This window comes from Pelmatolapia mariae, linkage group LG17 (assembly GCF_036321145.2).
Source record: "Pelmatolapia mariae isolate MD_Pm_ZW linkage group LG17, Pm_UMD_F_2, whole genome shotgun sequence".
Lineage (NCBI taxonomy): Eukaryota > Metazoa > Chordata > Actinopteri > Cichliformes > Cichlidae > Pelmatolapia > Pelmatolapia mariae.
This window is the reverse complement of record NC_086242.1, coordinates 37,717,570-37,742,631: the sequence shown is the minus strand read 5'-3', so window position 1 is coordinate 37,742,631 and position 25,062 is coordinate 37,717,570. Positions and strand designations below refer to the sequence as shown.

The following is a 25,062-nucleotide window of genomic DNA, read 5'->3' as shown; positions in this document are numbered from 1 at the left end:
TGTATTGAACAATACAAAATTTTTAATTTATTTTATCAACTTTTCTTCTGACGATGCTGTCTGTGTTGAGAGCTCAGTGGATCTGCGTTCGACTACTCCGCCTAGGCTGCACTGTCGAGCGCAGATCCACTGAGCGCAGCGCAAGCTAGCGAGACAGAAGCTAATCGTTGCAACATGGCAAACTGAACCTCCCCCACCCTCATTCAGATCTTGCGTTTGGAACTATCTTGGTTTTCATGTGAAGTATGACCCTGAAGGTAAGCGCATCATGGACAAAAGTAAAACAGTATGTCGGATGTGCCACGCAATGCTTAATAGTTGGGTTGCGGTCACGTGGTTCTGATGACGTGCGGAGGCAGCGCGATTTTTGAGTGGAGGGCGGAAGTAAACATGGAGGACACTGTGGAGAGTCAGGAGAGCAGCTATTGTGCAACTTTAGACCCCGTTTCTCGGGAGAGATATAAACAGATAGTTAAAAAATATATCGGACGTGATCCGTATTCTTTGAAAATGTCCGAATACACCACAGAAGTAAAGGATTTGCCTACTATCGAGGCTTTGGATATCACCAACTACTTGGTCCTCCAGACTTCTTACTACACTAGGCAGCAAATGAAAGCTTTCAAGAGTCTGGAGGCGTACAATTTTTTTGTCAGCGGGTGGGTCCACAACCTTGGAACAAAACGTCTCCGTGATGGATACAGTTTGGTGTTTGCAAGGGTGAGTGTTTGTTCTTTTCTCTCGTTTGAGAACTGATTCCGATCTGGGTTTTCGTTCGTAGCCGAGATTGACCGTCGGAGCCCAGTCCTCCAACTCTTCGTCATCCAAAGCACTTGGGCAGCCTATAGTCCCAATCAAGTCAATATTAGACTACTAACTTAAAAGCACTAAGTAAACGAGAATTTAACGACAACCTAATGCTAATAAGTTCGTTTGCAAACATAACATTACCTCTGACGGAGTGGTCGCTGCAGACACGGGCATTGGCAGACTCTGCTCCTCCCGACTGTAAACGTAAATTTAAAATCCATTTTTTCCTACGTTTTTCGGTTAGAATTTTCCATTTTTCTCCTCTTCGTTGGGCTATTTTTGGTACCCTAAAATACCGTTTATCGGTTTCTCTGGTCGACCTACTGGAGCATCCGTAAACACAACAGGACATAGGCATTTTGCGTACTGTCTGTCTGTGATTTTGCGCTTATCTTTTTCACTTCCGACCGCCAGTCAAATTTCGCGCTTTACGTCGACGTCACGTCTACGTCAAATGAAACCTAGCTATTACATGGGTGGGAACTACTGCGTTAGCGCAGTTAGCTCGTTAACGTGTTGACGCCGTCCAGCCCCACGCACGGGGCGATCCGCGGTAGCTTGTTAACGTCATTTCAGATTAACGCTGACAGCACTAGTGGGAACACAATGAATATGACTGCACATTTACGCCGACATCATCCTAGTGCAAAGACAGTGGAAGCAGACAAAAACAACAAGCACGCATGCTACAAACTTTACCCGAGTCATTTAGACAGCCGTTAGCACATGATTCTCCTTATGGGGACCTGATATGTTTAATATGCTGCTGAGAGTATACCCCAGAAGAAGCGTATAGTATAGCTTTTATTTTGGAAAGAGTCATTTCTCTGTAATAAACTCTCTTTTCCAAAGATGAGGGATTTCTCGATCAGATATTTATTTTTTTTATTACTTTGTCGTTTCAGCAACATTAGATTTAAAAACTGTACTTTTGAGTTAAAATACATATTTATAATTTTAATAAATGACAAATTAAAAAAGCATGAACATTTTTTTGTATCGAAAAAATATCGAACCGTGACACCAAAGTATCGAACCGAACCGAACCGTGAATTTTGTGTATCGTTGCACCCCTAATAATTAGTGCTACATTAGTTACACCTCTGTAAAACAGCAGGAGTCAAACACATGCCCAGAATTAAAATGACATTAATAACGGCAAGGAACAAGTAAGGCTGAATGAGGCTTTTCTATTGAGGATTCTCATTCTCACACTAATAATAATAACATAAAGACATTTCATACACAGCAGTGTAGATCATTGATGTTTGGCTGGGTGCCATCATGTAAAGCAGGGGCCCCCAATCCCAGTCCACGAGGGCCGGTGTCCCTGCAGGTTTTAGATGTGTCCTTGATCCATCACAGCTGATTTAAATGGATAAATTACCTTCTTAACATGTCTTGAAGTTCTCCAGAGGCCTGGTAATGAACTAATCATGTGATTCAGGTGTGTTGACCCAGGGTGAGATCTAAAACCTGCAGGGACACCGGCCCTCATGGACTGGGATTGGGGAACCCTGATGTAAAGTCTCGACAACATCGCATACGCATATCTGTCTGTTCCATGACTATAGTAGGTTTCTTTGAGCTTTAACAGGATTTTCTTGCTGCTGTGACTGCTGTCAAACCCTTTTTGAGTCACTGCAGCCTGACCTAGCTTGTTGTTTTCTTCTTCCACTTTACTTTGCTAGAAATTCTGTTGTTTTGCTTTTGAGATGAGTCTAGAACGATATGCCTTCTTGTAAATGTATTTCTTTAAAAAGAACCGTGTGTGGCAGTATCCAGATTACAGGCAGGAAGCACAAGCCTGTGAATTCACAGTGCATCTCAGCCCCTGACGTATGGATGAGGGATTGATGTCTTCAGTCTGACAGTAATTCTCCACGTGAGCTCATTTTCTGCACATGTACTGCTGACTGAGGCCTGCTGTGCTACCTCCACACGTCGCACATAAACTAAAAGCATGCTTAAAACATTTCCAACTTGAGCTTTTTTTCTTACCTTTCCAATTTCAGGTGCCCATGTCACTGAAATTGTATTGCGGACTGAAGATGTGTGCTTGATGAGGGAGGTGATGTTGAGCGGTCTTCCTGGGCTCTTCTGTTCCATGCCATTTTTTGGTGGCCGTGCGTAGCCCTGCAGGCAGAAGTCCAAAGTTAGCATATCTATAGTGTAAAGTTAAACTGGCTTCTTGTTTGACTGCAGTACAACGATCACTTACTGGCAAACGAAACACTTTTCCATTGACCTTTATTCCAAGACCACTGGGGTAACTGTCCTCTTGAGGGCAGCTCCTCTCTGATAAACAAAACCTGAAAACACACAGAAATATTTTAGAGCCTGGTTCAAAAATTTCGATTGCTCTCGACTACTGTGGCTGTTCATGAAAGCAGGTTTACAGCCATCAAATATACTTTGAGTTAACGGATACTTCATCATTACTCATAAAGGCTGCTCCAACAGAACTTACTGTTTGGGAGGAAAACACAAACACAGTGTACAGCCGAGTCTTAATAGGTTACTTACAACTGGGCTACACTGCCCATGAGGCTACATTCTTTAGGGCTATGCCTGTAACACTCTGTCTATTGCCTTCATATTAAATCATTTGTTGAATAATAATTTTTAAAAATATTTCTTCACGTCTTTATGCGGGCAGCAAGTAGAGGTGACATGGGCCGCGAGATTGAGACACAGGCCTCTTAATGCGTGTTTTGTTTGGGTTTCCACCGGCGTGGAATTACCAAAACTAGAGAAGGCATAGCCTAACATGTGAAACAGGAAAAGACTGCTGTGTAATCCATTTATTTCAACAAAGTAACTGTATTCTGAATACCACCCTTTTGCACGGTAACTGTAACAGAATACAGTTCCTCATATTTTATATTTTAAATACGTAACGGCGGCACATGTATTCCGTTACTCCCCAACCCTGGGTATTTCTCCTGCCACTGTCTCCTGTTTTCATTTATCAGCCACTATAAACAGTCAAATATCAACATAACTAACATCTGATACAGACGATAGAACGGGGGTCAGGCTCTAATGTAAAGGCCCCTTCACACCGACAGATTTACAGCATTTATGAACAAGAGTTCAAACTGACATCCTGAAATATGTATGAGAGCCAGGACACATCTTCAATGTCTAAACGACAGCGTAATATTGTCATTGTTGCTGAACCCAGAATCTCTGCTTCTTCCTTTTATCTTTTAGGACCATCATCGCTTCAACTTCTTTTTGCTGGTTTTTTTACTCTTTGTTTTTCGGGATGAATTTTCCTTAAAATTCAGTGTGTATATGTGTTACACATCAGCTTACATTGATCAAATCTGAAATTTCATGTTGTTTTTAGGCACTTTATAAATGTCAGACCTTTATAAATGTCACTATCTGATGTTTTTACAGGTCAGAAACCTGTGAACATCCTCACCTCAGCTGAATCTGAACATTATAGATTTTTCTCCCACCTGGTAGAAATTCTCTGAAAAAATAAAAATCAGTTAAAGTCTTTTTTAATGGTTACTGCAGGTTAAACAGCCAATCAAGAAACAGCCCTACCGGGAGACGAACAGTTTTCTAACTTGTTCTGCCTTCAAGATAAAATGTTCCTCCTGGTTGCCCCTCTGTGTAGTTGTCGCTCCTGTCAACAGAAACCTCAGTCTTTTTAAGCCACAATAAACACACACACACACACACACACACACACACACACACGCATGCGCACACACAACCCTAAACCTAACCATAACCCTTACTGAATCGAGTTTGAGTGAGTCACTCACCAATGTGAATCTGGCTTTTTGAATCATTTGAGTCACTGAGTCAGTTGCCCAGAAAGTGCAAAAAAATGTACATTTTCACTCAAACTTGTTTCTCTTTTAAGATGAGTGATTGAAAAAAAACCTATTTTAAACCTAAAAAAACTAATTTTATAGAGCAAAAACAATTAAGATTTGTAAAGGCAACATTTATTTTTCTTTCAATAGAATATTGATGAAATTGATTTTTTTTAATAGTGGTGGAACTGAGTTCATATATTTTTTCCTTTTGTCTACTTATAATCTTTGCAAAAAAAACAAAGTGTAGACTGAATGTTATATTGCATCGGTCAGACTATCAGACTTCATCTCAGGTGAAGGAGCGACTCTTACACGGTAACACGCTCTGAGTTTCAGCAGCGGAGGACCGGGAGGGAGGGGTGAGTGAGTTGTATGTAGCGCGAGCGTCCACTGAGCTGTGTGCCAGGGGGCGCTAATGCACCTTAACGTTGGTTGCCAACCAAGAAGAAGAAGCTTTGAGCCAGGGGGGAGGGGGTGAGTGAGTGAGTAGCTGTGTCCCAAAACGTCGGCTGCATCCTTCGGAGGACCCGGCCTTCACAGTCTACGTGGGCCGGGTCCTTCGAAGAACGAGAAGGCTGGAAGTGTGATGCTGTGAAATTGGACGGTCTCGCCTTCAGATCTCCGTCACCGCTGTCTCGGTGGAGTTTAATAAACTCGGCCGTCTGCTCCTTGCTATCTAAAGTATAACAGGACACTGGAGTAAACTCTCGATCGTCTAACACTGCTGTTTAATCAGTTTTCTGCTTGACGTTTATTCAGCTGTGTGAAAATCCCGGAGGAACCCACCCAGGGGATTAATAAAGTTTTATTTAATCTAATCTAATAACTTTGATCTCAGCCAAACCGATTTACTCCGGAACAAATGAAACACCGAAAAAAGCCAAACAATAACATTTTTAAGTTATCTGAGTGACTTATATATCATGTTTAACCTGAGTGGCGAAAGACAGCGGGGTCTGAAAACGATGAAGCCGGGAGTCTGCTGCTCTCGCCAGCTCTAGGGAGCCTTGAACCCCCGGTTAAAAGTTTATTTTGTGACCCAGAAAGATTAATAAGAGTAATATTTAAACTTAATAGCGGCCGCCATTGTTGGAAACTGAAATTGGCAGGGCTGCGCTATGAATTCTGGGATATGGTGGGCCACGAAGGACACACCCGACCCATCCTTCAAATTCGGGGAAATGAAGGACATGTTTGTCGGCCGCATTTGAAGGAGTCGACGAATTGGGACAGCCTTCATCGTCTGGCTGTGACGTAAGCGGCCTTAAAATGCGGCCTCCGAAGGATGCAGCCGACGTTTTGGGACACAGTTAGTGATTCGTTCATGCTACGACTCAGCACAGGAAGGGAGGGGGTGCGTGAGTGAGTGATTCGTTCAGCTCGTTTGAGCTGTGAGCCAGGAGGGAGGGGGTGAGTGGCTCCTTAGTCCTGAATGAGGCCTGCAATGGAGGAACTGAGTGATCCATTCATGCTACGATTCCGCACCGGACATTAGCTCTCAGGAAGGGAGGGGGTTAGTAACTCAAATGTGCTGTTAGCATGTTAGCAGAGAGATGCTACTGTGAACTGAGGAGCTATTGTCTTGATGTGAGCTTCTACTCAGGGTTTTTTCTTCCAGTCTGATAGTATATAGGAATGCAAACTTTACATCAGTCTCAACCTAAATTCTAATAAATGTAGTCAGCTTCAATCAGTTATGTAGAACATGAGCAGAGAAAAGGAAGATTTTTTTAATGTTGCCTATGGATGGTGACTCCACACCTGAACAGCAAAATGAGTACAGTCAGGGTTTGAAGTAAGAGTCAGCGGGTGGAGGAACCCTAAAAATCAGCATGTAGAAAAGATTTTCTTAGTGTACAGGCTGTGATCAGCTGACCTGCTGCTCTTTGTGAATGTACAAATAAATCCAACCAGATGTGAGCAGATGTTTCCTGAGTTGTCCTGGCTGATTTCCATCCTCTACACTGACAGTACACTGTTTATGCTGTCTATTTTCTAGATGCTATAAAGTTGGTAAAATTCAGTGAATTCACCCAAGAATTCGAAGAAGTCAAAACTGGAAGTCAAGACTTTGTCCAGTGTTTTTTTGTTCTTTCCAAACTGTTCCAACGTCTCCCTCTGTGTACGTGGGGGTTAAAAAAATCACGTCTTCAACTCAGCTGGGGTGGCCGGGGCGAGACACACCTGGTTGTAAAAAAAATCAAGAGCAGCCGACACGCCACAAAGATTGTGTCATGTGACACATGATGTGACGTCAAAATCGGCAACATGATGAGCATGAGGGCCCCATAAATCATCCCTGCTACCCTTGATGTAACCAAACTAACCATGAGCACCACTAACACTGGAGAAGCTCGATAAAGCTTCCAATTCAGAGAGGAAGGAAATGACACAGTTCATCCACCTGTTGTGAAAATGTCATGGAACAGGAAGTATGACACCACTGTAATGGTTTATCTGGGCTCTACACTGGGCCCGGTTTACGTGAGTAAAAGCCAACTTTTCTTACCGTACTAACCTAATAGAACATTTGATTTTCAGTGTTGAAAACAAAGTGAAAGCAGACCTAGACTTGAAGGTTTTAAAAGAACATCGAGGACGTCATAGAAGGGGAGCGGCTTCATCTCCACAGGGCGGATGACAGGGGCTGGCTGCTGGAGATCCGTGTTTTCTGGGGAGATGAAGGGGATCTGGGGACACAGGGCCGCTTCACCAGTCTCCATTACAGAACTGACTCCTGTTTTAAAACATAAATAAATGAGTCTTTACTATGATTACCCGTCAGCCAACAGAGAACAAGCAGCAGTGATGGTTGGACATCCATGGTAGGAGATGGACTGGTAATCAGAGATGGGCAGCAACGCGTTACTGTAGTCCGATTACTTTTTTCAAGTAACGAGAACGTAAGGGATTACTATAGCAAAAAAGGTAATTAGATTACTGTTATTTTCCCGTAAGCACGCTGCGTTACTAAACCGTGATTTCGTTTGCGAGTGTCTCATGACAATGACATAAGCGAGTGTGACGTTCGTGGCAACAGCTGTGTGCAGATCAAAAATGGATAATATATCGAGTGCGGAGAGAGTATAAGTGTGCAGCGTTTAAAGCGTGGAAGTACTGACCTTACTTTGAGTTTGATTCCGTAAAAAGTGACCAAAACATTAACAAAAACAAACACTGTTCACTGCGTGGGAAGAAAAAACCCCTAAACTTCCGAGCAAGCACATGACAGGTGCGACACACCTGCACCAGTGCAAAACTCCGCCTGCCCCACCTTGTCGTTAGCAACCACGACGGTAGAGCCATGGCGTGTCTGTTTGTTTATTTTCCACATTAATCTTTCACAATAAAGCTCAAGATCCTGTTGAAACTTTTCAAAATAAACTGAATCACGTGAAAGAGTATGCAGAGTGTTTACTGATGAGAAGCAAAAAAGAGCCGTCAGGTGCTAAAAGATAAACCTTAGACTCAAACGTTAGAACAGGCTTTTCCCCGCAGCACGCCGTGTAATAAATACTCACAAAGAAAACGGCGGCCGTTACAACTTATGTCTAAAAATGTATCGTTTCATGCATCGGTTAAAACACTCGACACCCAGCTGGAAACACTTCACACAAGTCGAGCTGCCCGAGATTCACAGAATTTTCGGAAAACGTAGCATTTTTGTGATTTAAATCGTTATCGGACGATAGATGTCTTATATCGGGATATGAGATTTTGGTCATATCGCACAGCCCTACCGCTGAGTCTTCGATTTTATTTATTTTCTGCTAGGGCTGTGCGATATGACCAAAATGTCATATTATGAGTTATGGCGTTAATGTCATTTTAACGAGATTAACGCTGACAGCACTAGTGGGAGCACAACGAATATGACTGCACATTTACGCCGACATCATCCTAGTGCAAAGACAAGTGGAAGCAGACAAAAGCAACAAGCACGCATGCTACAAACTTTACCCGAGTCATTTAGACAGCCGTTAGCACATGATTCTCCTTATGGGGACCTGATATGTTTAATATGCTGCTGAGAGTATACCCCAGAAGAAGCGTATAGTATAGCTTTTATTTTGGAAAGAGCCATTTCTCTGTAATAAACTCTCTTTTCCAAAGATGAGGGATTTCTCGATCAGATAGTTTTTTTATTATTATTATTATTATTTTGTTGTTTCAGCAACATTACATTTAAAAACTGTACTTTTGAGTTAAAATAAATATTTATAATTTTAATAATTGACAAATTAAAAAGGCATGAACATTTTTTTGTATCGAAAAAATATCGAACCGTGACACCAAAGTATCAAACCGAACCGTGAATTTTGTGTATCGTTGTAAATAATGATTATAACTGTTGAGAATTATCAATAATCTAAGCAGGCAGTTTCTAAGGTGTAGGAGATACTATAACTAGCAGCTACCTAATGTATCTTATTAGTCTGCTACTTATATTTACTGCTATTATAGTTATACAGAGATTTTATAGGTGCATCATAAGAATCCTGGACATAGACAGTTACAGTGTTTGCACAACATGTATTAGCTGAGTAAACTTGCACTTCTGTTGACTTGCTCATGTTATGCTGCTTAGTGATGAAACAGTGTAATGTATTACACAGAACACTTTTCTTAAAAGTAATGCAGTATGTTACTTAATTACTCTCGGGAGAAAGACATTATCACTCAAAATGAGCTGTTTGTTGGGAGCTAACAGTGCCTGCTAGCCTCTGTTAGCATCAGAGACGTTCACGATCCCAGTGATTACACTCATCCCTGCCTGTCAGCGCCCACCTCGCCCATCACTCACACAAACACACAGCTGGTTTCTTCGTTACAAGCTTCAATGTTAACACGAGTGACAAGTTGTGTTTTGTTTTCACCTACCCGAAACACCACAGTCCATCCAGCGTATTAACTTCGAGGTGAAGGTACAGCTGATAGCGAGGGCTCTGTAAATCACCGTAAAGCTGCAGTTGTTTCCTCTCGTATTTAGCACTGTGAAACAGAACTCTTCTGTTTGGATATTTGGATACAAAGTAAAACTGAAAATGAGTTTAAAAAAAAACAACCGTACGTACTATTTCAGATAAATGATTTGCTGTCATGCAAATGTGTTTTGTGTTGTTGCTGGGGTTTTTTTGGTTTTTTTTTTTTTTTAAAAAAGAAGCTTTTTTTTTAAAAATCAGCTTTAGATCTTTCGGCCTGATTTTGTGTTGTGGGAGGGGCGGGGCGTAGACTAATGAGTGACAGTCTGGATAGTAGTCCGTAAATCAAGAAGAGAAAGAGGAAGGCAGAGGCAGGAATTTAATGGTAGGAAATGAAGATTAAAGGATGGTGCACAGAATGCAGGGAGGAGTTGGGACAGGCTCCGGGTGGCAGCAAAGATGACTGCGAACGTACAGCTATAGATTGAAGGAACCTGTCTATGCCGTTACTTTTGTGCCACTATTCTGAGCTGACGTAAAAAAAATTGCAAGTGTACAGTGCAAGTACAAGTGTTGCATTTTAAGGAGAAATTTATTGTGAGCGAAAAAAATTTATTGCTGCGTGCCAGAAATGTATTACAGTGTTTGCTATTATTCATATACACACACATTGTGCGAGCGCGGCGCCAATTGAGAAGGCCACGAATCAAAACAACCACACTGTTTTGGAAGGACGTCTACCAGAACCATGCTTAAAATCAGCTCAAAAGGCAAAGGACTGTATCGAGACCGATTGCGCCCGGACACCAAGAGACGATACTTGGAAAAAAAATAGCGTGCATCGGTAATGTGGACCCGTATGAAATACGGCAGTGGAGTAGAAACCCTGAAGACCTACCGTCGCTGTCCTACCCTGATACCTTCTCGTACCTCGTCTGTGGAGTCACCGCATGCACGGCGAATCAGTTTCGGAATTATTTATTTATTTATTTATTTATTTTGTTTCACACATGGTACAGCAGTAATTCATTTCCCATACACAACCTTCCTTTCAATTAAAGTAACACTGTTTCCATGCATGAAAAGGAGCAGGAAGAAGAATAAATTCTTATGACACCTGCCCCCTATCTGTGATAATACAAGTAGGAAACCAAAATTACACTCTGACAATATTCTGCACATAACAAAACAAACCAAACAGAACAATATACTCAACAATGAGCAATACCACTAAATATCAAACTAAAAGGATATTTTTTTTCTACAATTAAATCCTGTTACTTTCAGCTTCTTCATACTGGTTTATCATTTTATTCTTATAGCAGATTTTAAATTGAGAAACATTTGTACAACACTTAAGATGATCATTGAGAGAGTTCCAGTTTCTTATGCCTATGACAGTTGGACACATTTGCCTTTGTGTGGTTCGAGCAAACCGATGCTTAAAATAAAACTTCCTTCTGCCGTCCCCATTTTCTGAACACAATACAAATAAACTTTGTAACTTAAGAGGTAGTGTTTTACTTTTTGCCCTAAACATAATAATTAATGTCTGTAATTTCACTATATCTTCTAGTTTTAATAATTTCGATTTTATAAACAAACTATTAGTGTGTTCTCTATATTTAACATAATGCATAATTCAAAGCGCTCTCTTCTGTAATAAGTATAATGATTTCATTTATAAATCCCTGGAGGCGCACATCCAATTCACAAAGATTTGGCCATTTTTAAGCCTCCACGTTGAGAGTACGTTGACCATATGACCAAGATACAGCCAGAGGTTGCACATAACATTGACTTCTCCTCAGCAGCTGCCCCAAAAATTGCTCTAGATGAAAACATAAACACACCGTCTGCAGTGAAAGGCAAAAGGAGCCGTCGACAAAAAAGGAAAATTCCACTTGCTACTCTGAACGAGTTGTCACCGAGAAGCTACTCCATAAGCAGAACATAGTTCTGCAGCATCACACATTAGGATGTTTGTTCTAATTTTCTATGACCTCGGCGCATTGAAAATAAAACTAAAAGCCGATAAAGAGCAATATGAATTTCTTTAGAACTTACCGGAATGAAAATGTCGGGAGCACACCAACAAAAAACTGGGGATGGCAGAGAACTCGATATCAGCTCGTCTCACCGCTGCTATCCAAGCCTGACGTCTTCGTTTGGTAACATCAGATACATGAAATCCCTCACGTTGCTTCCAGGAGGGGAAACGATAAAAACAGAGCCCATTTTCCAGCTTATTCCCTTCCCGATCGCGCGATCTAACATTGCAACCGACAATGTTAGCGTGTGTTTGCTCCTGTAGCCCTTTGTTTGGCCTACTAAGATGGCAGCTCGACCATCTTGTGGGTGTGGTGGTGGGAAAAGAATGAGGAACAAGATGGCGGAGTGAGCAGCAACCTTACTGCAGGCGTCCGAACTTTTTTTGGCTTTCTTTTGTCCTGAAACTGTGAATTTATTAAAAGCAATAACCCGTTTTTTGCTCTTTTTGTGCACTTCAACCAGCCACTGAAGAACTAACTGTAAACCAGCTTTAATTTGTACTTTTTCCGGGGTTATTTTTGTAAATTGTCCTGTGACTACGATGGATCATGATTACGACGTTTCGGTGTTGAGAGAGGCGTGTGACGAGGAGGATATTCAAGATTTGGACATCACTGACATGACTTCTAAGGACTCCAGAATCAGCTGGGCTCACACTCCGACGAAAAGCCCTAATCCGAAGAAAGCAAGAGGGGTGCGAGCGCAGCCTCTGGAGGAGGAGGACACCGCCGCAGCTATCTTGCAAGCAGTCAATGTGTTAACGCAAAAGATGGATGAACAGACGGCGTTGCTGCATAAGTTTGAAAAGCGCATTGACATCAACACGGCGGAAATAAGAAAAAATAAAGAAAGTATAGTAGAACTCCAGGAGAAAGTTGGTGAGCTGCAGAAAGAAAACAAATCCCTGCGCAGCTCCTGTGAGGAACATGCTCGATATAAGAGGAGATGGAACCTAAAGCTGACTGGTCTTCCTGAGAAAGATGATGAAAACACGAGAGAGTCAGTTATTGGGATTCTCACCAGAGTTGTGCCCTTGTCTGTGGATAAACTGAGAGAGACTGTTGACACTGTCCATCGGCTGGGAAAGAAGGGGAACTCTGCATCTTCCGGGTCCCTGAGAGCCATAATTATCCAGTTTGGCATGAGAACGGTCCGGGAAGACGTCTGGAAGAAATCGAGGCATGCGAGGGTTTGCAAGGAGATGAACATCCGCTTTAAGAAAGATTTCTCCAAGGAAGATCGGGAGGCTCGAGCTAAGCTGTGGCCGCTGGTCCAGGACGCCAGGAGTAAGGGAAAGAGAGCGTTTTTGAAGGACGGCTACGCTCTGATTGATAACCAAAGAGTGGACCCGAACTGATTTTCTTTTGTGTGACCTTTTTCACCTCTCAGGTATGCTGTTGTTGAATAAGCCTATTGCTTAGCATGTCATTTATCTTAAAATTTCCCGGTTGTTAAGGGTTATTGCACTGAATAGGTCTTTTATACAGGACACGGCTGCTCGTTCCTGCGTGTCTTCTTAAGTTTCTTTTTTTTCCCCCAATACTTTTGTATTAGTGTTATACTTTATCTGTTATTTCATTGAACGTCAGGGGGCTAAAAAACATTGTGAAGCGTAAGGCTATCTTTCTTTTTTGCAAGGAGAAACAGGCTAACTGTGTCTTTCTACAAGAGACCCATTCGGCAGAGGCAGACACAAAGTTCTGGAAAACACAGTGGGGTGAATCTGTTTTCTTTAGTCATGGCACGTCTCACTCAGCTGGAGTGATGATTTTATTTAATAGGTTTCCGGGAAATGTCATAGACTGTAAAAGTGATTCTGATGGTCATTGGCTGATGATCGTGTCAGAGATTAATGGTTCAAATTACATTCTGTTGTGTGCATATGGTTATACTAATAGAGTTCAGAATAAGAAACTTCTAACCTTCCTTTGTGAACAGCTAGAGCAATGGAAGTTGGGCTATCTTGTTGATAAAGTTGTTGTGGGGGGAGACTTTAACGTAGCTCCTGATCCCTCTGTAGATCGTTTTCCATCCAGGACTTCATGCCACAGTTATGATGAAAGTATCCTTAATTTGACCAACAAAGTTAGTCTCTGTGACGCTTGGAGGCTGAAAAATCCATCTGTGTCTCAATTTACTTGGTTTAATTCATCTAATAATGGTCAGTGTTCCAGGATTGATTACTGGTTAGTCTCTAACAATTTGATCAACAACATTTCACAAGTGTGAAATCTCAGCTTCCCCTCTAACTGATCACTGTTTGATTTCCTTATTCATCTCATTAACCAAGGTGAAACATCAATCCCTTATTTGGAAATTTAACAACAACCTTCTGCATAATGACAACTTCTGCCTTGAAGTGAGAAACTTAATTGTGGAAATTGACAAATTAGATATGTCACATGTGAGCAAATGGGAATGGTTTAAATTTCAAGTTAAACAGATAGCAGTTCAAATTAGCAAATCCATTGTTAAACAGAAAAGACAGGAGCAACAAAGCATTATTGAGGGAATTAACAGGCTATGCTGCAAACAGGATTTATCTCTGGATGAACAAATACAACTAAACACTTTTCAATCTCAACTAGATAAACTGTTCTTAGAGAAAGCCAATGGTGCCTATGTTCGTTCAAGAGCCCGATGGATTGAGGAGGGCGAGAAAAACTCTTCCTACTTTTTTAATTTAGAGAAACACAGACAAGCAAACAAGAAGATTCAATCACTGAATATCAAGGGGGTTTTGACTGAGGACCATGACAAAATAAACGTGGAAATACTTCATTCAATGGAGAATGGCACTGTGGTTTTGGAAAGTCTTAGAGGCCTTAATGGGACATTGGATGTGGATGTAAAGGATCGTACGGAGAGTAAACTCGCAATTGAAGAGCTGGACAAGGCAATCGAACAAATGCCCAGGGGCAAATCACCAGGAATTGATGGGCTAACAGTGGAATTTTACTCCTTTTTCTGGCATGACATTAGATTAATGCTTTACAGTGCATACTTAGAATGTATCTCATCAACTAATCTTTCACCTACAATGAAACAAGGTCTAATCACTTTAATTCCAAAACCCAACAAAGACAAACTACTTCTGGATAATTGGAGACCCATAACCCTTCTGTGTAATGATTATAAATTACTGGCTCATGTCTATGCGAACCGCTTAAATGATTGTTTAACACATTTAGTGGATGAATGTCAGTCGGCGTTTATAAAAGGAAGACATATACACAATCACATTAGATTGATTTTTGATATGCTTGATTATCGCCAGTATATAAAGACTGAAAGCTTGGTGTTGTTTTTGGACTTTTATAAGGCTTTTGACACGGTTGAACATCCCTTCCTGCTTAAAGGCTTGCATTTCCTGGGTTTTGGGGTAAACTTTTGCAATGTGATCAAAATGTTTTACAGTAACATTTTTAGCTCTGTTTCGCTTAACCCTGGAATGACACCTAGGTTTGAAGTGCAGCGAGGTATCCGTCAGGGATGCCCTATTTACCCCAAATTGTTCATATTAACCTCTCAACTGCTGGCACTTATCATCCAAAAAGACCCTGATTTACATGGTATTAACATTTTTGACAAGGAATTCAAAATGAGCCAGTTTGCTGACGATACTGCACTGTTTTTAAGAGATAAATCCATGGTAGCTAAAGCGCTTAACACCATCTCATTATTCTCCCAGGCGTCAGGACTGTGTCTGAATATTAACAAATGTGAATTGTTACCTATTCACACGTGTTCTGATTCTAATATAGCGTACCTATAAGAGTAGAATTGGAAGTTAAATATTTAGGTATAGTGATTTCTAAAAATATGTCCCGAAGAGAAGACAACAATATCTGCAATCGTATCGTCGACATGAAGAAATCCCTTAGTCGTTGGTTGACCAGGGATATCACTATATTTGGCAGAGTCATCCTTTCCAAAGCTGAAGGTATTTCTAAATTAATTTACCCATGTCATTCTCTTTATATTTCTCCCCAAAATATTAGGAAAGCCAACTCAATTATTTTTCAATTCCTGTGGAAAAACAAAACCCACTATATTAAGAGATCACAGTTGGTTAAAGATTATGAGAAGGGTGGTGTTAGAGCCTTAGACTTTGAATCAATGATTGGAACTTTTAAGATCAACTGGCTCAGAGCTTGTTTATCTCAGTCTGATTCCATGTGGTTTCATATACCCAGATCTTTATTTAAGGAACTAGGAGGAATTGATTTTCTATTAAGATGTGACTTTGTAACTAGTAAAATACCTGTTACACTCTCTAATTTTCACAAACAGATTCTTCATTTTTGGAAAATGATGTTTACACACAACCTTTCTCCTCACATGTCTACCCTATGGAACAATAGAGTGATAACTGCTAACAAAAAGACATTATTTATCAGGAATTGGTTTGAGAGTGGTATCTTGTTTGTAACTGACTTGCTGGATTCGAGTGGTGCTTTATTGGATTACGTGTCTTTCTCAAAGAGACACGACTTTAATTGTCCATTAAAAGAATACAGAAAAGTTTGCTGTGCTATCCCTTTGGCCCTAAGGCAGCTGATACGCAACACAATGCTACATTCTGAGGTCAATCCAGCGCTGCCAAGCTTAAAAATTGGTAACTGCAACCTAAATGATAGTAAATGTAACAATAAATTTATCAGTGTGAATTTCAAATCTATTCTTTTCCAGGGGTTTAACTCAGGTAGATATTTGCAGGCCCTTCATGGGGATCAGTCACTCATGGAAAAGGCGTTCTCAAAATTCATCAAGTGGCCTGTCTCCCCAAAAGTAAAGGAAACTCATTTCAAGATAATTAATAATATATATCCTGTGTCTGAATTTCTAAAGAGGAGGTTTAAATTTGAGGTTAATCAGTGTGCATTTTGTGATTCAGCATGTGAATCATTACACCATTTGTTTTTCTCATGTCCTGCATCAGCTGCCTTTTGGTTAGAACTACACAGCTGGTTATCCCTCAAGATTAATGGTATCCCCCAGTTTAATATTTCTGATATTATTTTCTATATGGCTAAACAACATCCATCTGTCTCTACTGTAATTAACATTGTCATCCTGTTAGGTAAATACCATATCCATTGTTGTAAATGGAGGAATAGAAAACCATCCTTTACATGGTTCATCAATGACTTCAAACATTATTTCATGTCACTTAAAAAACTGAAGTCAAGCAGATTTGCCACAATCTATGATGACATTTCCCATTTGCTACTGTTTTGATCATTACCTCTATTGTGTGTCAACCTGTGCTCTTTTTTTTAATTCTTCCCCGTTAATACTGTGAATTTTTGTCTAGCCCCCTCCCCCCATATTGCTGTTAGTTTTGTTGTATTGACTGTGTTCTTTTTTATTTATCCTCCACGAGAGTTCATTTGCACTGTATTGTGTTATGTTGTTTGTGACTGTATTGTTCCAATTGTTAATTAATTTAAAAAAAAAAAAAAGTGCTCTTGGAAAAGATGGACGACGCGACACCGCCATTGTGCAAGTCTGCGCAGTAGTGACTTGAGGTGGAGCGACTGTGTAACGCTCCCACCCACACATCCGCTGGACGTGACCGCAAACACGCCCCTCTACACTTTTTACGTAGCCCGGCTGCTCCAGTTCTTTTGCTGGTTTACCGCGACTGACTCGTTTAATTAAGGTAAATACAACCATGTCACTGTTATAAAAGAAGACACACAGCTTATCATCTTATAGTTCTAAAATGACTCTGTTGTTAATTCATTTGCTAGATTAGCCGCTAGCATACGCACTGTGTTGGAGGCTTTTTGCTAGCTAGTTAGCGATGCTACACACCTGTTAATCTAATATTATCTGTATTATTGAAGGATATAGCACTTCTTATGTTTTTTTTAATCCATTTTTAGACAGAGATGAGATCAGCTGCACACTCTACAGAGGCGTCAAAGGAGTTTGCAAAGAAAAGCGACTGGACTTCTTTGAGTTGCTTGAAGACGTTTCACCTCTCATCCGAGAAGCTTCTTCAGTTCTAAGGTCAAATGGCCGAGAACATGTTCCCTCTAAGCCTGAGGGAAAAAAGAAGGAACACACACACGTAAAGGAAGCACTCAAAACATATGGTTATCCTAACTGGGCGTTCATAAAGTCAGCAAAGAGGCACAGAAAAGAAGATCAGACACCAGCGAGGGAGGATAAGAAAGACAGACGCAACAACGTTGTCATCCCCTATGTAGCCGGTGTATCAGAGAAACTCAGGAGAGTTTTCTCCAAGCACGACATCCCAGTGTACTTCAGACCCAGCAACACACTCAGACAGAAACTGGTTCACCCGAAAGACAAAACTCCAAAACAAAGACTTAACAACGTGGTGTATGCTGTACAGTGCAGCGAGGAATGCCCAGACCTCTACATTGGAGAGACCAAACAGCCACTTCACAAGCGCATGGCACAACATAGAAGAGCCACCTCCACAGGACAAGACTCAGCAGTCCATCTGCATCTTAAGGATAAAGGTCACTCTTTCGAGGATGCCAGGATGAGCTTCCCTCCCTCCAAGACATCTACAGGAAGCGGTGCCTGAGGAAAGCGGAGAGGATCATCAAGGACTCCAGTCACCCCAGCCATAAACTGTTCAGACTACTTCCATCAGGAAGGAGGTTCTGCAGCATCCGGTCCCGTACCAGCATCCGGTCCCGTACCAGCAGACTGAGAGACAGCTTTTTCCATCAGGCCATCAGACTGCTGAACACGTCATAGACACCTCACCCTCACTACTGGAACTTCAACATTATGCACTCCATACTGTATATAAATACCACTGTTTTGCACATACCAACCTCTGTATATTTTATATATCTTATTTTATTGTTTACTTTATTTCATTTGTAAAACATGTATACACATACTATATACACACTCAAACACACACACGTAGAAAAACATATTTAGTATACACATTCAGTAATGTATATACCTTTACATATTGTACATATATTTATTACTTTTTAGATTAGCCATTTTTATATTTTGCTTGTTTTACATTATTGTATTTTGCACAACTCTGTTGCTTGTGAAGCTCGCACACAAGAATTTCACTCACATGTACTGTACCAGTGTACCTGCACATGTGATGTGACAATAAAAGTGATTTGATTTGATGTTCACATTTTGGACAGAGAGGACAGATGGTTTGAAAGAGGAGTGAAAGAGGCCATCTATGTCCACTGTGAGCGACCATCTTTGAACAGAGGCGGTGGTTTACGACACCAACTGTCTGCCACCTATAATCCAGTTTTGAGTTCCCTCCCCAGACGCCTTAATGCCCACTCACATCCTGGGCCATCTGACCTCAGGAATTCACATGACAAGGTGGGGCCAGGTTTCACAATGAGCTCACCCAAAACCCTGGCTGATTAGGTCCCACACCCGTTTTCACACCTTGGCTCATGTGATTAGAGGATCACCAGGGGGTCCTTTGTCCCTCTTTGGGGGGATACTCCCACTGGGTTTAAATCTGGGACTCTCGGCCATTTGACCTTAGAACTGAAGAAGCTTCTCGGATGAGAGGTGAAACGTCTTCAAGCAACTTAAAGAAGTCCAGTCGCTTTTCTTTGCAAACTCCTTTGACTACGATGACCTGGATGACTGAGAACCTTCACAGACACTCTACAGAGGCCCAGAGTTACTGTTAATATCAAAAATATAATGCTGTCCTTTGAGATTTTAACATAAGACTGTGAGTGTAATGGATCTAAAACTGTTTAAATCTTCAGAGCCCTCTACAGCCTGGTAACATGGAGACTTTAAAAACAGCAGCATGAGGTTTCAGTAGTGTAGTGCGATTTGTTCTTTTCATTTAATAATAATCCATATTATATCAACAGCTACATTCACCCTGGAGAGAAACTAGTGAGGGAGACCATCAGGACCAAGCTGGGTTTCCTGGGTCCAGAGGTTTGGAGAAACTTCTTCTCTTTCTTTCATCACAGCTGTCCTGTGCCAGAAGTTCTGTTGACCCGCTGAAAGAGGCATCATTTAAGAAACAACAGGAAGACTGAAGCTCATGGCATTGATCACCAGCAGCTCCCTCACAGGGAAATCTTCAGCACTCCTCTGTAGGCCCGCCCCAGGAGATGGATAAACCCAGCATTTCATGAACACTGTGATGGAGACCTTTGCTTTGTGTAATGTTATAAATACTCGGATACTCCCCAGAGGCTCTGGACTTTTACATGAACATAATATATTCAGTCCTGTAGAAAGTTATATATTTAAAAATATATGATCCTCTCTGGTTACTCTGGCATGAATAACTCTGAATCACTTTATGGTAAATAACACACTATGTGCAAAAAACTGTGAAAGAATTCCAGATGACAAGTTTGTAGTTCAACATACAAGTGACGACCTTTGACCTTCATCATGTTTTATTAAATTGTGTTAGAGAAAATCTCATATGCTCTTCATGCAGCTGAGTACATCAAGTGTTTAAAACGGAAGCTGTGCAGGTCTGAGATCAGCAGCTTTGTGAAACGCCAAACTGAGGTCCTGTTAATGCTGATATATAGTGACACAGTTACATGAGTGATTAATCCTTTTGTTTTTTTGTCTTTAACTTTATCAATAAAACAGCTGCAGCTTTCACTGACAGCACATGTGGTACTTTAACCTTTGTACTGTTTTCATCAGTTCATTTTGCAGTTAACATATGAACATGTTGGATGATCTGTCTGCTGTCACTGGGTGGTGCTGAGGTCTGAATCTGAGGGCAGCTCCTGTAATCACAAAGAGAACAGAACCATCAAACTCAAATATAAATTTTATACATCAACATTGAAATAAAGCTGATTCTAATGTCCTCACACACTCGGGACCTGAAGTTCTTCTCTTACATTTTTTTTCAGTATTACAGTACACTACAGTACTTTAATCCATAGTTCCTGATTAATGAGGAGTTACTGAAGTACAAGCTTTTAAAAAAATGTTACTGTCTTTACAGATGTGACAAGAGACTGAAAGCATGCTTCTGTTTGCACATATTTAATATTCACCTCTGCACAGGAGCTGCAGCAGGGTGCAGCCTGTTGTTTTTTGAAGTATAATACTTGTAATAAAAGTACAGTAACAGTAATTAGTAACTGAGCAACCCGGGGCGTTTCTCTTGATTTCTTTAGTAAATTCATTCACCTGCACAGATTGGCTAAACGAATCCCGACAGTCGAGTGCTCATTTTAGCTAGCTAGCTCTCAGGACCTAGCTAAGGACGGTAGTTACGGATTAGCTTACAAACACGTTTAACTTACCGAAAAAGTGCAGCGGGGCCTCGGGTCCTTCTGTCGGGTAGTCCAGTTCACTGAAGAACACCTCAGGCTGTCAGTTTAAAACACTCGGTCGTGTTTTCGTAACGTAAACGCTGGCCCTCCTCTCAGAGCCTACGCTCTATCTGCTATTCCCGAACAGAGATACGCAAGTTTCTCCGTGACTGCAGCTGCCAGTCAAAGCTGTTATGATGACGTTTCACCGCAATTTAACATCACCGCGGTAGGAATTAGAATCAAACTTATGGGAAAGGAGACCCCTTGGACATCAATCAGCATGATGAGAACTATTGATAACAAAAGAAAGAATCTTTGGAAAAAAATTATCGAAAAAGGAGCGAAGTATGGGCTCAAAATGTGGTCATAAATATTTTGTACTTGTAAATCAGTTTTGTACTTGTAAATCAGGATTTGTATGTGTAAAAAAGATTTGTGTGTGTGTAAAAAAGATTTGTATGTGTAAAAAAGATTTGTGTGTGCGTAAAAAAGATTTGTATGTGTAAAAAAGATTTGTGTGTGGACTTAGCCAAAAAAACCCTGCAAGTTACAAGTACGCATTTTGACCCTATTTTTCTTCCTTTCATCTGATTGGTCAATGTCATGTCAATCACAAATGTAACAATCCAATCAGAGAACAGATGGGTTTGCCTGTCGGAGGGGCACTTTTTTTGAACTGCAGGTCTTTGAAGGGAATAAATGCCCTTTTACATGCCAACCCAGCGTTTCCCTTCATCACCACGAAGGAAAACAGTCTGTGGTCGTCTGAGTTTGGTGATTTTTGTGTCACAGGTCTACGTGCTTAATACAGGGACTTCCACAGCCTTTTCAACAGCGCTGCGGACCGCGGGGTGGGCAGTGTTTTGGAAATGACAGTCTTCATTACAAAGCTTTCTTCGTTATGAATTAGCATACATGTTTTTATTGAACATTTGAAGAACTAGCAAAAAAACCCCAGAAACTCTTGTAGAGGACATAAAGTCAGAGATAGAAACGACAAGGAGCAGGTGCATCTAGTACAGGTAGAGCTGCTGCAAAAACCCACAGAGCCCAGCAGCCAGCGCAACAAATTCTGGATCCTTAGCTTTTAGTTAGCATTAGCAGCACATCCTGCTTCCGATGTGAAAGGACTTTTATGCTGCGCACTGTGACTCACAGCAATGGTCCCGGGTCAGCCATGACTTTGTGTTAAACTAATCCTAAAGTAATGATGGTATTTCTAACCACTGACATACCACAACTTTATCCTTTCAACAGCTGCTGAAAGTTAGCGGACCTAGCTGCTATCGGATATTTATATAGAGATCCTCCAGCTTCAAACTGTATTACCCTTCAAGGACCTGCAGTTCAAAAAAGTGCCCCTCCGACAGCCAAACCCATCTGTTCTCTGATTGAATTGTTACATTTGTGATTGACATGACATTGACCAATCAGATGAAAGGAAGAAAAATAGGGTCAAAATGCGTACTTGTAACTTGCAGGTTTTTTTTGGCTAAGTCCACACACAAATCTTTTTTACACATACAAATCTTTTTTACGCACACACAAATCTTTTTTACGCACACACAAATCTTTTTTACGCACACACAAATCTTTTTTACGCACACACAAATCTTTTTTACACATACAAATCTTTTTTACGCACACACAAATTCTTTTTACACATACAAATCTTTTTTACGCACACACAAATTCTTTTTACACATACAAATCTTTTTTACGCACACACAAATTCTTTTTACACATACAAATCTTTTTTACGCACACACAAATTCTTTTTACACATACAAATCTTTTTTACGCACACACAAATTCTTTTTACACATACAAATCTTTTTTACGCACACACAAATTCTTTTTACACATACAAATCTTTTTTACGCACACACAAATTCTTTTTACACATACAAATCCTGATTTACAAGTACAAAATATTTATGACCACATTTTGAGCCCATAGGCGAAGGCACAGCCATGGTTCGTATTTGCTGTGTGGTCGGCTGCAATGTTCAATCGCACGACCGGCAAGAGAATAAGCTTGAAAAGGGTTTGTCTTTTCATTCTTTCCCAACCTGGAAGCAACATGAGGCAGCTCGTGTATCGGATGTTACCAAACGAAGGCGTCTAGCCTGGATAGCAGCTGTGAGACGAGCTGATATCCAGTTCTCTTCCATCTCGTCATGTTTAGATGCAGTGACAATTGCACATTTGGAGTTGTGGTCATATGTGGTTTTTATATACAGGGTATTAGAAAAAATTTTGCTATTTTTCTTGTTTGTTTGCACATTATTATTGTGTACATATTACATATGTAACATTATTGTTAATATTATTATTAGATACCAAAGATACAATTTGATTGAGGGTTTTCCTGTCATAATTTCAATAAAAATGCAATTACACACGTAAACAATAGGATCAAAATAAACTTTTAAAAAGTCTATTGATCAAATGCTGATTTTCAAAACATTCTAGAGGAAAATAGAGATAAAATAATCTGAATAATAACAGTGATCTTGGATGATGATGGAGGCTTCAATGGATTATTCTGTTTCAATCAATAGGTTCATATCTATGACAATAATTTGATAAGTTTAACAGGTTGGTTTAGGCCTGGCAATACAGCAAATATTCACAAACTTTTGTTTTTGAAGAATGTTTATCTTTTTTGGGACGAAGCTATCTGGCAAAATGATACAACCCTTTTAACCTCATCTTTATGTCTATCATGTGGCTATGATACTGGATTTTGGTTTGATGCATATGCAGGTTACAGCTGGGGAATGGCAGTATGTTGTGGATTGATTTGGCATTTTCAACCACTGTTACACCAAACTCTCTCACTTATAACATGATAAAGGCCTCTTACCCAGTGTCATGGATTTTCTATACTTTTGGGGACACTGGACTAAAGTCTGAGGCAATAAGTCAGATCAAAGAAGGCAATGATTCTAAAATGGGAGTTTACTTGTGTCATTATATATATCCAGGAATATGTGCCTGAGGATAGTTGTCATGAAATCAATATTAAATCAAAGTATTCCTTAATTACCACAGCTGACACGAGTTCTCCATAGCTGCCTGCTGTCTCAGGATCTGTCTCCAAAAAGGACCAGGGAGCGCTAACATGTTATGTTCTAAACTGATGAAGAAAATGCACATTAAACATAATATAAACTTACTGAGTGAAGTAATGTCAAGAGGATTCCTTTAGCTCCTATTGGGTTGGTTCCTTGATCAATGCAATACAGAATCATTAATCTGGTTTTATGTAATGTCCTTAAAACATGTCAAAATGAGGATCTGTAGTCTGTGTGGCCTCCACATGCCTGTATGACCTCCCTACAACACCTGGGCATGCTCCTGATGAAGTGGCAGATGCTCTCCTGATGGATCTCCTCCCAGACTCCAGGACTAAAGCATCTGCCCACTCCTGGACATTTTGTGGTGCAGTTGGTGGATGGAGCGAGACATGATGTCCCAGATGTCCTCAATTGGATTCAGGTCTGGGGAATGGGCGGGCCAGTCCACAGCATCAATGCCTTCGTCTTGCAGGAACTGCTGACACACTCTAGCCACATGAGGTCTAGCATTGTCTTATATTAGGAGGAACCCGGGGCCAACCGCACCAGCATATGGTCTCACAAGGGGTCTGAGGATCTCATCTCAGTACCTAATGGCAGTCAGGCTACCTCTGCCGAACACATGGAGGGCTGTGCGGTCCCCAAAGAAATGCCACCCCACACCAAAACTGACCCACTGCCAAACCGTCATGCTGGAGGATGTTGCAGGCAGCAGAAGGTTCTCCACGGCGTCTCCAGACTCTGTCACAAGTGCTCAGTGTGAACCTGCTTTCATCTGTGAGGAGCACAGGGCACCAGTGGCAAAGTTGCCAATCTTTGTGTTCTCTGGCAAATGCCAAACATCCTGCACGGTGTTGGGCTGTAAGCACAACCCCACCTGTGGACGTCGGGCCCTCATACCACCCTCATGGAGTCCGTTTCTGACCGTTTGAGCAGACATGTGCACATTTGTGGCCTGCTGGAGGTCATTTTGCATGGCTCTGGCCTTTCTTTCCTACCCCACAGTACCTTCCCTTACCATTTGTTTCCTACTCTTTTACTTCTTCTTTGATGA

At 41.0% G+C, this 25,062-nt stretch overlaps 1 protein-coding gene across 1 annotated transcript in view; it reads right to left on the bottom strand.

Moving 5' to 3' along the window:
* Nucleotides 1–7,375, bottom strand: part of LOC134646725 (E3 SUMO-protein ligase PIAS2-like) — a 37,632-nt gene extending 30,257 nt beyond the window's left edge. The window contains exons 1-5 of the mRNA XM_063500579.1: nt 7,219–7,375; nt 4,372–4,453; nt 4,244–4,294; nt 3,032–3,122; nt 2,812–2,946 (exon numbers count right to left, since the gene is read on the bottom strand). Of these exons, the coding sequence (XP_063356649.1) occupies nt 2,812–2,946; nt 3,032–3,122; nt 4,244–4,294; nt 4,372–4,453; nt 7,219–7,375 (516 nt within the window). The remainder of the gene's footprint in view (nt 1–2,811; nt 2,947–3,031; nt 3,123–4,243; nt 4,295–4,371; nt 4,454–7,218) is intronic.
* Between the last annotated feature and the right edge of the window lie 17,687 nt (nt 7,376–25,062).